Source organism: Lepisma saccharinum, chromosome 4, assembly GCF_977018435.1.
Source record: "Lepisma saccharinum chromosome 4, izLepSacc3.1, whole genome shotgun sequence".
In the NCBI taxonomy this organism is placed as follows: domain Eukaryota; kingdom Metazoa; phylum Arthropoda; class Insecta; order Zygentoma; family Lepismatidae; genus Lepisma; species Lepisma saccharinum.
The window spans coordinates 100579363-100598220 of record NC_139232.1 but is presented as its reverse complement, the minus strand read 5'-3'; the positions used below and the strand labels follow the sequence as shown (position 1 = coordinate 100598220).

The window sequence follows — 18858 nt, the reverse complement described above, 5'->3', positions numbered from 1 at the left end:
ACAAGGCCAAGCGCGGCGAAGCCTAAGGGTAAAAATACAGTGAAGCACAGAACAAGTCTCACATTGCCAGAAACTCGAGAGGAGAAGTTTCAGGCAATTCAAACCCATGGAGTTAAATGGAGAACAGCATAGTGGAGCCCCGCTCCTGGAGAGAGGTTCCCAAGAACAAACAAGGTTTGATCTTGGGTCCCTTTTTGCAAGTGGCAGCTCTGTGATAGGCCCACTCAAGGTTACTCCCCCTCCCTCGAAGTAACCCTCTCCTGTCCTTTTCACGTGCTATTGTGACATAAATAGGGACTGAAAATGTTTTAATATGAATGAAACGAAAATAAATTGCATGAAATTTTGATTGAATGATTCGCTTTATTTTACTTTGCTTTTTGTGCTACTTTTGGCTAATTTGCGAAGATAGGGATGAGTGATGATAGCATGAAATTGATGAATGGACACTCACGAACATCCATGCCCAGGCCGGTATTCGAATCCGGGACCCCTGCCGTCGTAGCGCGATATGTTAACCACTCCGCCACGGGGACCGGCAAATTGCATTAAATACCATCTTGCAAATGCTGGAAGCACGTTGCTCCATAGATCGGCGAAGAAAATGTTTAAGTGCCCTTTTTTACGGATATATAGAAAGATTCATAGAGACCGATATATCCCAACAATATTAATAATTAATCATTTTAACTGTATCTCTACTTTTAGTTATTCGACGTCCCTTTCCTGCCACTTTGGCTAATGGCGACGAACAGGTTGAGTGATGATTAGATGTAATTGATGAAGGGGCACTCACAAAGAATACTTGAACCCGTGGCATCGTAGCGCGTGCTAACCACTCTGTCACGGAAATATACATTACTCTCGTAATCACCACCATAATGCCTCCAATAGTATAAGACCCATATGTGTCACAGAAGAATGTGTAACTTTTAAATCAATTTGTGGTATTCTCAGCTGGAATACTAGTTTTATTTATTTACACATCACGCCTTACAACCACATGAAATATTTAAATTAAGAGTAAAAATATTAATAATAAATATAATTCCAATACTGCTCGTATTAGCAACACTGTATGTATTTGTAGACCCATTGTTATTCCATCCAAATATAATTATTTACAGTAATTATTTTATTTGTTACATTTTTATGTCTCGTTTCAACCTTCGTGGCGTAGTGGTTAGCGCAGAGCACCACAACGTCAGGGATTCCGGGTTCGAATCCGGGCATGAATGTTTTTATTGCCCTCCATCAATTTCGTATCATCAATCTTCGCGATTAGCCGAAGGTGATAGAAAAACGAAGTAAAAGAAACCAAATCATTCAACCACTATTATTACTCGATTCGCTCGCGCCACATTCAATATATTGTGCTATGTATTTTTACGTGAACAATTTTACTTTCTACAATGCGATAGGTGGGATTATAACAGGACTCTCAAATAGGAGGCTGCTTACATTTTAGTGGGTGGGGGAGCGGAGTCGGGCGATCACATTATAACGGTCAAATCTTTAGTAAAAGTCATTGATCTAATTGCCCGTTATTAAGATTTAATTACAATAGGTAATATTAAAATCAGTCGCGAATAAAGATGTCTAGCAAATGCTTTACCCAAAGCGAGCTTGCTCAACCACCATTTTTCACCCGAATCCTGATTTTACATGCATTCATATGGAGAATAACAGGAAAAGAGGAACTTCTATATCTACTACTGGACCGAATTGGATGAGCTTTTAACCAGCGGAAGACCACATCATGAAAGTACAGATTCCAGAATTTCAGCATAATCAGAACCGAACTACGGGAGTAATAAATTATTAAAGATCCAACACTGTATACAATGCAATAGGGCATCCCGTTGAGAGGGGCCTCGCTGGACGTGCGAGCCACAATAGCGGAGGAGTTAGCCTAATCTCTGCACGAGGGGCTGCTACCAGAGGTCATGGAACGGCATTGGCACAGACCAGGATAGGAGGACAACGGTCAAAGCACCAAAAACAATAGATAGACACCTAAACACAGAGGCTAGAGCGTCACCACTTTCTGCGTAAATCATTGCATAACTTAACTCAGTGCTATGGCATAACTAGACATCCTTATTCTGGCGGACAAAACCAACGTTATAGAACAAAGAATATGTTAATAGCCAAACAATAGTTCATTGAAATATATTTGTACCTCCAGAAACGTTAAAAGGGTTCAGACAAAAAACAATTAATCGCATTACGCTTAAAACCCTAAACAGTAAATTGTAAAAGGCAATGTAGCCAATAAATCACATGAGTATCGTCAAAGTATTAATTAACATTTGTAATTGTAATATTGTCCCAATATGCCATGGAATGTGTGTATGAACGAACGATAGAATGAAAGAGGGCATGATGTACTGTTTATTTATCTGTGTTTTAATATATGCGTAAATTCTGAATCACCATAGTACTATGTCACGTCATTTCAGGTTGAAATCTGTGCTCCTAGGTTTATTATTAGTAGCTCCGACTGTAGGCACTTATCCTGACCGTTTTATAATTCAGGTAATGGTTTAATTAGAGTGACAGGTGTGTCACGGTGAGCGATTGTGTGTTGTTTAATTTTGCATGGGAAAGAGTCGTCTAACATTTTACTCCTAAGCTTCGTAATTGATAATTTACTTTTGGTTTTAGGCATCTTGGGAAACAGTGTCGAATTTATGCAAATGCAGAGAAGGAGTAAGGGGGTTTCAAGACTTTCATTCTGCATATTTTATTTTTTCTTGAAAGTTTATTCACACGATGTTACACAAATATTCGAAACTAATGGCAAGCTAATCTTAATCTTCACTACCAATATCACTGGACATTATATCTAAAAGAAAATTGCATAAGGTCACTATTGCCGCTCAACTGAAACAATTGGCGGACAGAGCAGTTTGTGGGGGGGGGGGGAGGAGATGCCTCAAAGTGTGACCATCTGTTCATTGGATCCCAAAAATGTTTATGACCTGACCTGTCTCCGTGTCGATGAGCAAGGGTCCTTGTGCTTCACCGTGTTTAATGGTTAAATTGATGAAGGGACACTTACAAATACCCATGTCCAGGCCGGGATTCGAACCGCACCCCTGGCGTGATCATAAACCGCTACGAAACCAGAGGTCCCAGGTTCGGACCTTGGACAGTTATGGTTGCATCATGTCTGTCCCATCACCATTTCATCGTGTCATTATTCAATTTCATCATCGCATTTAACCCAAGAGGTAGAAAAATGGTACATTATATTAATAGCTTGTTAATTGATAATGGTTTGATAGAAAAAAATCTTACATTTTGGTTTTGGGGCCCCCCCCAAACTGATCAACCTAGTGTGGCTGTCCCTTATCATCCAAGATGAAAGCACGACCACCAAATTTCTGCAACAGGCGGCCACACTTGGTTTGAGCCATGCTTATTTGTTGTTCTGTGCGCTTGGGGATGGTTTGTTTCTTCCTGTATTGTATGTCCGTCTTCTTATGCACTACATAGTGTACCATGGATGCAGAAGACTTGAATTTTCGCGCTGCCATATGCATTGAAACACCATCATTGTTCTGAAGTGTCTTCTTCAGCTACTGCACCTTCCTATTCGGGAAAATACGTGCTGGTCGCCCTGATCCCGACTACCGTTTCCACTCAGTCCCACTCTCACATATTTTAATGATGTCGTAGATAGTTCTTCGCGGCACTCCCTCAGCTGCAAAATGCCTTACTGTATACATTTTCCCCTTACTCTCATGTGTCACGTAGAACTTGTACACGCGTTCCAGCGACACGTCTTCCTTCGAGGAAATCTTCACCGTCAAACAGGGTCACAATAACACCACTCGTTTCTGTGCCTGTTGATGCACTACTGATGCATCTTTCTGTCTGGTCTTCAAGCTGTGTCTGTCTTCGGGCATCTGGTGCTGCCCTCTACGACTTTGTGCGGATTTTTATTGAACACCCCTTATATTAACATAAAGCATAAACTAAACAGAAACGTACACATAATAAAACCAGTTGAACTATTTCATAATTTATTAACATCTGTAACCAGTTAGCAAAGGAATTAGTTAGCTGCTTTGCAATATCTGATATGTATAACAGTAACAATTTTTTTTTTTTTTATGTACAAGGTAACCAAAAAAGTTGCCGTTCTAGAGCAGTGCTAAACAAAGAGCAATACAGTAGATGGTACGTACCTTTAGGTTTCGAAGTAATCTCCATCAGCATCCAACACCTTTTCCAATGTTCCTGCAGCTGCACAATACCCTGGTGATAAAACTCGGCGGGCTTGGATGCAAAGAAGTCCGTGAGTGCATTCCGCAGGTCTCCTTCATTTGCAAAGGATCTCCCACGGAGGTGGTTTTCGAGAGAATGAAACAGGTGGTAATCTGTTGGTGCAAGGTCCAGTGAATATGGTGGATGACACAGTGTCTCCCAGCCAAGTTGCTGAAGGGTCTCCCGGGTCCTCTTTGCCACATGTGGCTTGGCATTGTCGGGCAGGAACAGCACACCCTTGCGATTCACAAATGTGGCTCCTTCTGCCGCAATGCATGGTGCACCCTTTGCAACTGCTGAGAGTAGAGGTCAGCAGTGATGGTCTGACCAGGTGGAAGGAGCTCGTAATGCACCACTTGCTGACAATTCCACCATACAGAGAGCATAACATTTCGTGGGTGCAGAGGTGGTCTTGAGGTGTGAGGAACAGGGTCATGTGACGACAACCAATGTCTGGTACGCTTGGGAGTGTCACAGAGGATACACTTTTCGTCACCAGTGAGCAAGCGATCAAATATGGGTGTGTTCAGGTGCCGAGTGAGCAAGGATGAACAGGCTTTCACTCGTTCCTTGTTGGCTGCGGACAATGTATGGGGGTACCCACTTGCTTAACTTGTATGACTTCCCTATCCCATGCAGGTGCAATCTGACTGTTTCAGCGGAAACATGGAACCTTTCTGCAAGTTCATCACACGTTAGACCACTGTCCTCCTCGATGGCTGCTTTCAGGGCCTCGTCATCCAACACATGTTGTCGTCCACTGCGAGGTTCATCCAAAAGGCTCACATCTCCCGAACGGAACTTCTGGAACCAATGCCTGGCAGTGCGTTCGTTCACAGCATTTTCCTCAAATGCCTGGCAAATGCGGCAACTTGTGCCGCAGCTATGGTTGCTGTGTGTGCGCAACATGCCTGTATTACTGACAGTCGATGGTCAGACTAACTCCCAATCGCTTGGCAGGCATGTGCGTCATTTCGTTTCCTCTCTGTGAGCACATGATTAATGGGACGTCAAAAACGGCAAGAACCTTTTTGGTTACGTTGTAATTAATAATAATATATTTTTAATTGAGTAATATATTTGTACTTTTAATAACATTACAAATATGTATATCATATAATTTACATATATGTTTGTGGGGGAGGGGGTTTGTAGATGAAACAAATTTCTCCCCCACCAGTTTTCAATGATTTCGCACTCTGGGGAAATATATGACTGTAGTTGTACAGCATATTACCCCTCCGACCCCTGTAATGACACTTATGTTCAAGCACTTCAAAGATCTTGTTGTTTAATGTAAAACCAAGTCTTCATGAATACAACAAGTTTTAATTATGGTATCATGCAGATATATAAGGCAATTATTGAAAATCGACAAATTTTCAGCTGATAGTGGCATATCAGGGTGGGGTAAAATGTGGTGAATTAACGAATTTCTCTACCAGCGGACAAGATACTTCTCTCTCCAAATGCGTTCAGTAAAGATTTATCGTTGCTTTCAACAGTGCTCGAAGTGGTGGACTATTGTTTTACTCACTTTCTGCCACTTTTTGGCTAATCACGAAGATGTGGATCAATGGGGATGAGATGGAAGGACAATCACAAGCACACATGGTCAGGACAAAAGAGGTATACCAGCTGTTGGTCCAGGCGGAAGAGCCTCCTTAGCCTGTAAAGAAGAAGTCTAAGGTGTTCTATATGGAAGTGAGGTAGGCATTTGAGTGTCTTCCGAAAAGGTCACAGTTTACGCACCTTGAAGTTGCAGGGAACGTTGGCTAGGATACTTCAAGCAAAGCAACCCCATCTATCATAGACTCGAGTCCCGCCACTTTGCAATTTCCACTTCAAGCATTGATTTTTAGACAACTCTGGAAAAGCTGTCTTAATTTTAGATAGGGGCAGGTCAATCACAATTCACAAGTGATGGAACCATCTGGGGCTGTAGACAATAACCCCCCCCCCTCCCCCTGCAACAAATTATAAGTATTCACATAGCAATAAAAAACAATGATAGTCTATTGGGTTGGTGCAAATGAAATGTCCGGCCCAGGTGCGTCATTGCCAAAGGCCAAAAAAATCAAAACTACAATACCTGGTTAATCAAAATAGTCGCCGTCTGCAGCCACACACTTTTGTCATCACTCAGCCAACAATTGGATTCCATGGCGAAAGAAGTCTGGAGTCTGCGACTCAAAGATCTCCTCACCGGCATGTTGCACTGCCCGATCATCAGCGAAGGTCTTCCATGTCAATAAGTGATCAAAATGCCGGAAGTGATGGTAGTCAATGGAAGAGAGGTCGGGAGAATATGCTGGATGAGGAAAGGTTTCATATTCCAACTCATGGAGAGCCTGCACCGTCCTTTGTGCGACACGTGTGCGAGCATTGTCGTGCAACACAAGGACACCATGCCTGTGGACCATTGCTGGATGCTTGTGGAGTTCAGCACTGTAACAATTTGCATTGATGGTTTCACCTCGCCTGAGAAAGACATGATGGATCACACCCACCATAGACCACCATACCAGCAACAACACCTTCCGTGGGTGGAGAGGTGGTTTCGGAAACCGCCCTGGACGTTGATCACGATCCAACCATTGTCCTGATCGTTTATGATTGTCATAGCAGATCCATTTTTCATCTGAAGTGACAATCCGATGCAGCAAACCATCCCAGTTATTCCTTACAGTCAGAGAACTGCACACCACACGGGGTTCCTGAGGAGCTCATCCGAACATGATGTTGGTCGATGGCCACTGGGTTCATTTTGCAATGCTGTGTCACCGGAACGAAATTTGACAAACCAGCGGCGAATGGTGCGTTCATTTACCATTCCTGGCCCAAATGCACTGTTAGTGTTTTTGGCGGCTTGCTGAGCAGAATGTCCCAGTTTGAATTTGTAAAGACAAATCACTCGCAATTGTGTGTTCTCCATAGTGCACTTTCAGACGACCCTGTTCAGCAACACACTGCCTCCTGACTGTCTGGGTGTTCCAGCCTGTTTGCTGGACGTATACAGAGTTTAAACGTTAGACCTGTGACCTCAGTCAATCCCTGTGTTGTGTTGTTGAGGTGAGTTTCCCACCAGACGTCAAAGCGGACATTTCATTCGCACCAACCCAATAGTTTCAAATTCAAAGCAGACAGAGAAAAGTTTTGTGACTTCCTACATTGCACGGAACGATTGATATGTTGGAAGCATAAGAAGGTAGTGAACTTTATACCATACAAGAATGTATATTTGAACTGAAAGATTATATACTTGTACTTTAACTTGTTTGCTAGATGCAGTGTACTTGTCAACTGGACGGGCATTCGTCTATCTGTCCCTCTTCTAGCATCATCACTCCATAGAACATTATAACAGAAGTCATGACAATCCCTCCTACGCACACATTGCTTGTAGTCATATCTCATCTTCAACTAAGAAATCACTGGCATCAAAACTCAATACTAATATAAGCATGTAATCAAGTAGAGAATTAAGAGGTATATTTAAAATTTTATTTTGGGAATGATAAGCCCCATCAACTCAACAATCACATTGCCTTCATAATAGTATATAGGTAGTGCTAGTACACCCAACGGCAAAAGAAACAGTAGGCGAACTGTCCACCACCATTTTTATTCGGTCTGAATTACACAATGTGATGGCAATGAATTGAAAAAAAGATGTCCATATGCAGAGAACAATGCCTGCTTCGAACCAAAAAAGTTTCGTTCCTTAAAACAACACAGGATGTAGAATAAAAGTATATTACTTTTTAATTTGTTGTATTTGCATCCACTGCTCATTACAGTGCTATCAGAGCTTCAGAGCATTTATACATGTAAAGTAAAGTGCTCCCCTGTGCATAGCACCATGCCATGAAGGCGTATAGGGGGTGTGGGGGTAACGCCCCACACTTTCTTGATCCGGTCGTGAGTGGGGGGTGATGTGATCAGCATCATGCCCCTGACTGCCTTTACCCCCCAGGGTTTCCCCCAGGTACCCATGTTATTCGACGCTTCCATAGTTAGAAAAGTTCCCGGATTTGAACCGGTCGGGGATCGAACCCGGGACCTTTAGCATGGTAGTCAGATGCATTACCGACTGAGCCACCGCAACCATTTATACATGATACATAAAAAAGTAGTATACTCGAATCTGTAACATTCAAATTATTCAGACAGTATATTGCAGACCTCTGTGATGGAGTGGTTGAAATATTTCAAGATTCGGCAAATCATAGCAAATAATTTACATAATAATCAATTTACTTTGTCCTTTTAGAAATACAAGTTAATTCCAAAAAGAAAAGAAAAACACTTTAAAATAGCTATGAAGAGTTAAGTGTAACTACCATATAATATGTTGTTTATCTACTTGGGAATTTCTGTAACCAGATATTTATTTTGAACTGAGTAATAAAACTTTTCTCTCGATTCAGTTTAAATATTATTTGTCCTCATGGCAATCGTTATTATACGTATTACACTCGTGTAGCAGCATGAACATTCATTTGCACAATTAGAATCAAAATCATAAAGTACAGTTACGCTTGTTTCGTCAGTCAAGGAAGGGGTGAAATATGGATATTATTCTTTTCGCTTTTTTGAATAAATTGTTTGTACTCACTTGTGGAGAAGAATATGTAAGGTTATATCCTTCTTACTAAACTTGAAAAATTGCAATGACAATTGCAAAATAGTTAGAAATGGAAATATGGGGCATGCTCGCTGCCATGATACCAACCCCTGGCTTCAAGTTGACCCATGTTAAAAGGCCCACATTTCTGGTCTGGTACCTTGAGGTCTGTGACTAGTACTTTATAACCATTTTTGAAATATATGCGCTAAAGCTATTTTGGGGGTGGTTCAAGCCCATTAAACCTTTCTTAAATATGGCACCAAGAATGAAAATGCAAAATCGAAATTCAATGCACAAATAAATACAAATGGGATAAAAAAAACCTGATTAAACGTGAGAAGTTATACTCAATGTCGGAGTAGGCATAGAAAGAAATAGAGCAACTTAGATGAAGCTCAACAACTACATGGCGAAACATGCACAATTTCTGATAATTTTACCGATGCCATGTTTTACGATCCAAATTTTCATTTCTGGAGTCCATGATGTAAAAATTTTAAAAAATATATCTTAAACAGTAGCAATTTCTGAATGTAACAAAATGCTATTTTCTGCTTTTTACAGTTCTTGTAGCAGTATCATCAACAGTGATTCCTTTACCTGTATACAAGGTTGGCTTTAGTGTGGGAGTAACAGATACTAAACTTAAAAAGCCAGACAGCCCAACCAAACTTATAACAGGTATATATTTATTTTGTTAATAATAGTTATAAAACCTTTTTCTCTCTCTCTCAGGGAAATGCATGAATCAACCATATAAGCCACATAAGGTCTCCAACCCTTTTCATTGGAATATTGCAGCACAAATAAATATATATATATATTTATCTACATTCATTTATTAATAGTTCAGACAAAGCTAATATCTGTGTTCTCAAAATAGCCCAAAATGGGTAGTTGCAATCTATGCAAAAAACTTTGTTAAATACAACAGTTATGGTGTTATTAAAGGTGGCCGCGGTGGCTCAGTCGGTAACGCGTCTGACTACCGTGCTCAAGGTCCCGGGTTCGATCCCCGGCCGGTTCAAATCCGGGAACTTTTCTAACGGTGGAAGCGGCCCCGGCGCCCACCCAGCGTCGAATAACATGGGTACCTGGGGGAAACCCTGGGGGGTAAAGGCGGTCAGGGGCGTGATGCTGATCACATCACCCCCACTCACGACCGGATCAAGAAAGTGTGGGGCGTTACCCCCACACCCCCTATATGCCTTCATGGCGTGGTGCTATGCACAGGGGAACACTTTACCTTTACCTTTTATGGTGTTATTAAACATGTAATACAGTATTCGAAGTGGGGAAACAGCCTAAAAAGCACACAAAGTAGAAAGTAATATACTGATACACCCCTTGACTAATGATAGCATTACACATTTGCAAGACTAGTTTCTCAAGACAATCAACTGATGGTTTGTAATCCAAACACAAATTATGGCTTCTTGCAGTATACAAGGACCATTCATTCTTCCTCTCGTAACTCAGATTCCACACGATGTCATCAGTTCTCCATACGTTGAACATACCTGAATTTACAGTTCCTCATGCAGTGGGTCTCGCTAAAATTTTCAGTTATTATGATGATACTTTAGAGTATTGGCAAGCAAGCAGAGTACCCTCAGTGGCAACTGTAAATTCCACACAGTCAAAAATCTTTTATGATCTTTTCCCCCATTTCAATCCAATAACATTTACAATTGGTAGGGATGGTGGACTTTACTTGAACAACATTAAAATATTCTACTCAACATTCCTTGCAATTTATTTTGTCTCTCTTGCTTATTTTGGTTACCTTTGTTCATCATTCAGATAATTGTCATGATAAGAATGAATGTGAATACACGAAACAGATGAAGTGACAAAGAAGCTAGGACTCAAATGTAACGAGATTCTGGGTTGAGCACTGAACTGTTTAGACAATGAGACAGCTCAAAGTTTTAATGATATACAGATTTAAAAATAAATATGTTCATTAGTACAAAAATTTACCCTAAATTAGTTGAATGGCCATGGGGGTAATAAAATGACCCACCCTTCCACTTTTGAATATGGAGGAAACACTTAATTACATATAAAATAATTTTTAAAATATATATGTACATACTCAAATAGTCTTCAAACTTCCATGTTTCCTTCCAGATATATGACAATGGGAGTCATCATAATCATCCTTTGCCATTCCTGCTTCTGGCAGGGTTAGCATAGAAGTCAAACCTCTCCATTTTTTTCCTGGTCTTCCACCACTCCTCCCTTTCTACTGTGTTCCAATCTTGTCCTCTTCTCCTAACACTCTCCGCTATCTGCTCTTTCCACCGACATCTTGATCTTTCCCTTGTACTTATTCCCACTCCTTGTGCATTGCAAGCCCTTACTGGTAGTCTTTCTGCATCCATCCTCCTCATGTGCCCGAACCATCTCGTCTGTGCCTGAACTATCCTGTCCTGATGCTTCACCACACCCACTGTCTGTCGGATCTCCTGATTCCTTTAGTCTTCCCCAATATACTTCTTAAAAATTTCATCTCCAATGCGAGTAATGTATTTCAAATGGCCCACCCTTTCACCTTTGTGGACGGAACTGTAAACACTCGACACAACCAAGCCACAAAATAGAGAAACTTTAATTCTGTGTGTTAAGTATGTGCTGTTTCTTTCCACTTTTATTTATCTGTGCTTCAGGCTCCTTCCTTTTCTTTGCTCATGTGTGTGTGTGTGTGTGTGTAAATGCATTACAAATTTCATATTTATTTAGTTTTGTACAATAGAAACAAACTATAGTAGTTGTTTTTTGTTTTTTTTTGTTGTTTTTTTCGAATAGTGACTGTGTCATTTGCTGCATATTGTTTGTATAATTTTTATTTTCTAATAACAATGTTTTATTTCCTTCTGTAGCTCCTAAGAAGAAGCTGCCGAAAGATGATGATGAAGTAACAATAAAACAAGTTTCCAAAGATGAATTCACAAAACCTTGAGTAGTTATTCTGCCAGCACTTCAAAATTTTAACAGCTAAACTGAAACAAATCTAACTCATGTAAAATTGCCATGTGTTTAATAATATGTACGCTTCACAGCAAATAGTACTGAGAATCAGGATAGTTTAAAATTACACGAAGTTTGACACAAATGTTATCGCTGAAGATTTGTCAACAAGTACTCATTATTTGTTTTTCAGATGTTTACTGAAATAAAAGTCACCCTAATATTGCTACAGAACTTCCGTTCTCCAATATAACTTACAATTTCACATGAATTACTTTAAATAACATGCACGTCTTGCAAAAATAGAATTGGTATCAAAAATGTCCATAAAATATTTCATATTTTTTACACAAATTATGGGTAGTATCTATACGATACACTGTCTACATGCCAAATTAAAGGAAACTTTTAAATGTATTACATTTAATGTGTAGCGAGTTGTTATAAATTTATAAAAGTAGATTAAATTAAAATTAACCTATGCAAATTTTGTATTCCCTTTTGTACAATAAAATTTTATTTTATTAACTTTTGTGTCTCCTCTTTGTCTACTTTTTCATAGGGTTATATCACCTTCCACTATATTTAAAAATGTATGTCTGATGTGAAAAAAATTAGTAAAGTACAGAACAAATTGATGTCCACTTTCACATCTGAGATTCCTGGGTATGTTAATGGTTCTAAACAAGAAAAAAAACATTCACTATAATTTGTTGTATGACAACTCCACTATGATTTTGAGTAGTGTATTCCTTTTACTCACCTGGGGCAGTGGCGGCCCAATCAGCAGACTGTCTGCCTGCCAGACAGGAGACTGAAATTTGATTCCTGCAGTGGGTTATCTAATGTAGGATTATTTTTTTTTCAATTTCAATTTTCCTTTATTAAATGGCGAGGTTCAGCTTGCGATTGTTATGCCACCTAACCCTAATAAAGAAGCTCTGGGAGTTCACCCACCCTCATAACAAATTAATAAATCTGTACCTAAGGGATAAAAGTGGGTGGAGTATAGTGCTGTTCACATCACCTCCAAAACGAGCAAAATCGTTCATGTGTGGGACCCTATCTGCATATTTCCCTATGTGCCTTCATGGCATGATGTAATCATCACAGTATTTTTTCTTTACACTATTTTTCTTACTTACTAAGATTATCCAATTGAACACAAAAAAGGACTAACCAAGCAAATCTAGTTAAGTTGGGTTTTGTGTAATACTAACAAGATTTCAGCAGCAGTAAATACCAAGATTTTGCGAAATAAATCATACAAGGTGGTACAAGCATCATTCATTTGTACGACAGGGACAATTCCTTTCCTCCATGTCGAAAATAATCCTTCAGGTTTGCTGAGGAAGTGACTTTCATCCCCTCCCCATTTTCAGCTTCCCCACCCACACCTCAAGGGCCACTACTTTGCATCAGATGAAGAGATGCAAGCAGCTGTTATAGACTGATTGCATTTGTAGAGTAAAACTTCTTCCAGGAAACTATTGCATCACCTTAATGCATATGGTGATTGTGTTAAAATTTCCTGAAATATGCTTGTTTCACTACAATATATTTTTCACAGTATATGATGGTTCTTAATAATCATTCATGATACTATTTTGCATGTATGGACAACGAAGTTAGTAATAAGGTGTGTTTTATACAGCGTATATTGATACACTTGTAGGTTTAATTGGATCTTCTGCAAATAAGCTGTATAAAGAAACAAATTGCAGGAGTACAAAGTGAGGTGAGTGTACAATCAGGGACGAGAGATTCTTCGGGACTAGAAACTCACTTGAATTTGTATTCAATGTGTATCAAAGAATGCCACATATCGCATTTTCGATCACATCGCTATGTACAAGATGACGTCAAGAACACGTGATAAAACTCCCCCCCCCCACCCCTTTTGAGACCATTTGTAATGTTGCACGGCAGGAAAATGAATATACCTTCTGAGAATGGTTTGAGGCAGCTTTTGAAACAGTAAACACTTCTTGTGAAAGAGAAAGTATACTAAGTGATCTTTCCGAGAGTTTCATAAACATATGCGAAAAACCACTATTAACAACTACACTCAAATCACAATCGGCTGGACTGCGTTTACAGGAAAAATTATGTCTGTGGGAGATGCAATATTTATGCTCACTTTTTTGACATATCCGATAAAAGCACACACTACTTGCTCTTAAAAACATTTAAAGGGGCTTAGTTTTTTTTATAATTTTGTCTCCTACAACGAAAATATCATTTCAGCATTTCACATTAAACCATACGTTTTCAGCTTTAGAGTTGTTTCCGAATTTCTTAAATACGGGACTGTAAATGATTATTGGTATCTCTCTACACTGACATATTTTGCAAGCCAAAGTAACCACTAACTTACACTCCACCTAGTCTTACTAAAACTCCTTTACAAAATATAAGGAACTGTGTTTTTACATTATTTCGCTATTTCTGGCACGCAAGCCTTCACAATAGTACAGGGGTTGGACAAAATAATATGAACACCCACCTAATATGGTGTGGGACCACCTTTGGCTTTGAGAACAGCCTCAATCCTCCTGCGAATGGATGCATACAAATTCTGGATGGTAGTCAGTGGGATGCTATATCATTCAACAAGAAACTGCTCCAATTTCTTGAGATTGGCTGGCGGAGGGAAACAGGCCTGTACTTTGGTTTCCAATACTGACCAAAATGGCTCAATAATATACAGATCAGGCGATTGTGCAGGCCAGGGAAGATGTGTAAGTGCATCACCGTGCTCGTCAAACCAATCTTGGACAGTGCCAGTGGTATGAATGGGGGCAATATCATCCTGGAAGATGGTATCCCCTGCTGAGAACAATGCCCGTGCCATTGGATGGACATGGTCACCTAAAATGCCTTCGTACACCTTGGCAGTTACCCTTCCTTTCAGTGTGACAATAGGTCCCAGTGAATGCATGAAATGACCACCCACATCATTACACTACCGCCACCATGCTTCACTGTTGACACCAGACAGTCTGGATTGTATGCTTCGGCCGGTGTTCGCCATACGTAAACACGTCTTGTGGTGGGGAATATTGTGAAGGTTGATTCGTCGTACAACATGACATGTTTCCATTCGTCGTTAGTCCAGGTTTTGTGCTCCCAACACCACTGATGTCTCCATTTGGCATTGTCCTGCATTACAAGAGGTTTGGCAATAGCGGCTCTGCCATGGATATTCTGCTAATGCAGTTCTCGGTGCACTGTTTCCGTTGACAGTGCATTCTCGACATGCATATTCAGCTCAGCAGTCACTTTGGTTGCGGTGGTCTTCCTCTAAGAGCCAACCATCTTCCTTAATGCCCTCCTGTCTCTGTCAGTTTCGTCTTTCTGCCACTATTCTGGTTCGCAGATGTCGTTTTTTCATGCACTTTGTATGCTGTCATGACGGTAGATACAGTAGCTCGTGATACCCCTACTAACTTTGCGACCGTTGTTACGGATGCACCAACTAATCGGGCACCAAAAATTTGCCCTCGTTGGACGTCTGTAAGGTCAGACATAATGGTAGCGCAACACAACACGAAGCCGTCCACAGGCTTACTGGTGGCTCATACCTCCAGCAGAGGGACCATAGGACACGGATAAAACAAAAGACGCATTCTGTGCATGCCAGTTCAGTCAGCACACAACTCCGAAAATGGGGATCATCTAATCACGTGTTCATAATATTTTGTCCAACCCCTGTATATTTTATGAATCAACATCGACATAATGTCGAACAAAGATGATTTTACTACACTCGAAAACGCTCATGGTATTTGAAAAATATACAAACACAACTTAATTTGTTACAATAAACGAGCTTATTCAACGAAACTTACCTTGAATTTAGATTGTTTTCACTACTACATCCACCATGAAATCCATATGAAATCTTCCTACTAATTGATTCTCCAGACATACCGTAAACACACAGATGCAATCACAGGCCTCTAGATACGAGACTGGAAACATGGGTCAACTTGAAGCCAAAAATTTCAAAGCTGGGGGATACTATCATGGCTGCAGCTGCAAGTCATTGCACTACACAAGATTGCAATTTTTATGTTTAATAAGAATGATATAACTACATATTCCATTCCACAAGTGAGAATAAATAATTTCTTTATAAATATGAAAACAATAACAAGCTATAACGTGCAGCTCCCCCATATTTCTATCCCCCTGGCTATGCGTGGCTTCAAACAAAAGCACATTGTTTCCACTTTGTGGCTGCAATGCACTGAAACAAAGTTGCAAGTCCCGTAAAAATCGGTTGTCCTTGGTACAATGCAACAGTCTATTAAGACACTACAAAAGTACACGATGGTCTCTTCCACTCAGCATGCCCTAGGGCCAGGCAATATAAAAACAATGTTCCTAAGGTACAATTGTGAAATCTCTGCCTTACACCCTCTGCATTCTTCTGAACAGTTGTGTCTCGGAACGCTTGTTCCTCACACTTGAAACAAACATCACATTCACTTTCACGAGTGGTCACAAAGACCTATTTATTCCTACAGACTAATTTATACTCTCCTCTGCCCATCATTTGTGAAAATCAGAAACAGGCTACAGAAATTTGTTTCATGGTACATAAGCTCAAATTAACATGCTTTTCTTTCTAGTAACTCCTGTCTTACAAAGCTGTCTGTTTTGCTCTCACATGCAATGGAATGTTCAAATAGGGCAGTACCAATAACAGCGAAATACTTTCCTGGCATTTTTGTCTCTCGTGGGGTTCACTTAATGTCACACACCATGTTCACAGAGTCTATAATTATCTTGTAAATTATGCAAAATTCCAAATTTCCACTTATTTTGCACCAATATTGAATGAAAAGCTGAATTTTGTGATTACATAACAGGTTTTTTAATATTCCAGTGTAATTCTTGAATATTTTGAAGCAACACCCTGGAAATTCTGGAGTTGAATACTCTTAGACTAATTTTATCAATATTTTGAATACTTTTAATTGTTAAATTTTCAAACATCCATACTGGTGTGAACTACACTGGTCGACAATTGCTAAGGAACAAACACGTTTTGACCAATAACTTTTGACTACATGATCAGGGTGAACAAGTGACTACATGATCAGGGTGCAACAAGTGAACAATATATAAGTATAGATATCAGTTAATGTTTATTGAAAAAAGATGACGGGGATTCCCCATCAACCAAAGAAACAGGACGTCATAAAGCAAAACCAGCATAAGCAAAACAAAGTGAGGAAAGCAAATGAATCACAATTTGGCATGTGTACAGTGACTCCAGAGGAAATCAGTTTGGCGTGTGGCAACCGCGGACTGCACAGCAAGCTGTACACCTGTTTGGCATGCTGTCAATGAGAGCGTTCATGAGCGCGAGGGGTATATTGTCCCAATCTTCCTGAAGTGCAGTCTTCAGCTCCTGGAGGGTCCGAGGTGGGGATTCCTTTGTGCAACCTGCCTTCCGAGAGCATCCTACGCATGTTCGATGGGATTGAGATCCGGTGAATATGCAGGCCAGTTCATGCAGGTGATGTTTCTCTTTCCAGTGTCTCTGTCACTTGGATAGTTCTGTGTGGACGCGCATTAGCATCCATGAAAAGAAAGTCAGGGCCCACTGCACCCCGAAAAAAACGAACATAACCTTCCAGGATCTCGGTAGAATACCGTGCTCCAGTAACGGATCCTTCGGCAAAGATGTGCAGTGGTGTTTTCCCATGTTTCATTATGTCCCCCAAACCATGACTCCGGGTCCCCCATACCTGTCACGTTCACAGATGTGTTGCATTATATCGTGTTCCACGTTCTCTCCACACCATTTGATGTCCAGAATCACTTGTCACACAGTACCGCGATTCATCGGAGAACATCACATTTGCCCATCTGTCTTGGTCCCAGTTACGATGCTGCTCACACCAGTGTAATCTGGCACGACGGTCAGCTGGTTTTAATGCACACACTTAACTGGCCTTCGGGCATACAACCCACCACTATTCAGTCGTCATGTAATGGTTTTTGGGGATACACGGACACCTGAAGTACTGACAAGGTCTTGATCAATTTGGGCTGGAGTGTCAGATCGATTCCTTTTTGCCACCTGGACGATGTACCGATCCTGGCAAGCAGTTGTACACCTTCCACGACCTCCACCATGCATACGCAAAGTTGTTCCTCTGGTACAAGTAGCTTTCTGAAGTCGGGAAATGACACTTTTCGATACCCCCATAACACGTGCCACTTCAGTGCCACTTTGCCCTGACTCCAACTGACCAACCACTCTGCCCCGTTCGTAATCACTTAAATGTACTCTTCTCGCCATCTTCCTACATGCTTCTTCTGTTGCACACCAGTATTGCACTGCCAACAGCCTCTACCGTGTTTGACTGTCTCTGTGGGTACCACCTCCTGCCAAAGCACTGCAGTCTTTTCCTGATAACGATGCTCCAAGCGCACACGTTCCTTTCTGAATGGGTGCAACGATTCCTTGATGCCCTCTACTGGCTCTTTCTGGCAACAAACTGACACGAAGTTGTGTATGAAAAAGATATGGGTCAATATGTGTTTGTTCCTTAGCAATTGTCGACCAGTGTACATTATCCTATCATGTTTTGTCATGAAATGATGCACAATAAACTCGTAAACGAATTTATAGCTTATTTGCAGACACAACACATTCTGAGTGTTATGCAAAAACATGGAAAATTGAATAAATCTGCTCCAAATATTTGAGAAGCAAAAAATGGATTCCTTTGCACAGAAATAAACCTTAATACTCTAATAAGTGTCTGCTATTAGAAATGAAATTTTATTTTGTGCAATAAATATAGTCTTTGAATCAAATTTAGAATTATATTCACCATTTTAATATCAAACTGACATTTTATACACAGTGAAACCCCAATTTTGCATTCTCGGATTTTACGTTTTCCCACATTATACATTAAATCTTGATGGTCCCAACATAGCAAAATACTGTATAA

At 40.4% G+C, this 18858-nt stretch overlaps 1 protein-coding gene across 1 annotated transcript in view; it reads left to right on the top strand.

The window, feature by feature from the left end:
- Positions 1–12389, top strand: part of LOC145987285 (uncharacterized) — a 31959-nt gene extending 19570 nt beyond the window's left edge. Inside the window, exons 2-3 of the mRNA XM_083121803.1 lie at positions 9470–9586; positions 11791–12389. Of these exons, the coding sequence (XP_082977929.1) occupies positions 9470–9586; positions 11791–11870 (197 nt within the window). The 3' untranslated portion in view covers positions 11871–12389. The remainder of the gene's footprint in view (positions 1–9469; positions 9587–11790) is intronic.
- Positions 12390–18858: the final 6469 nt, after the last annotated feature.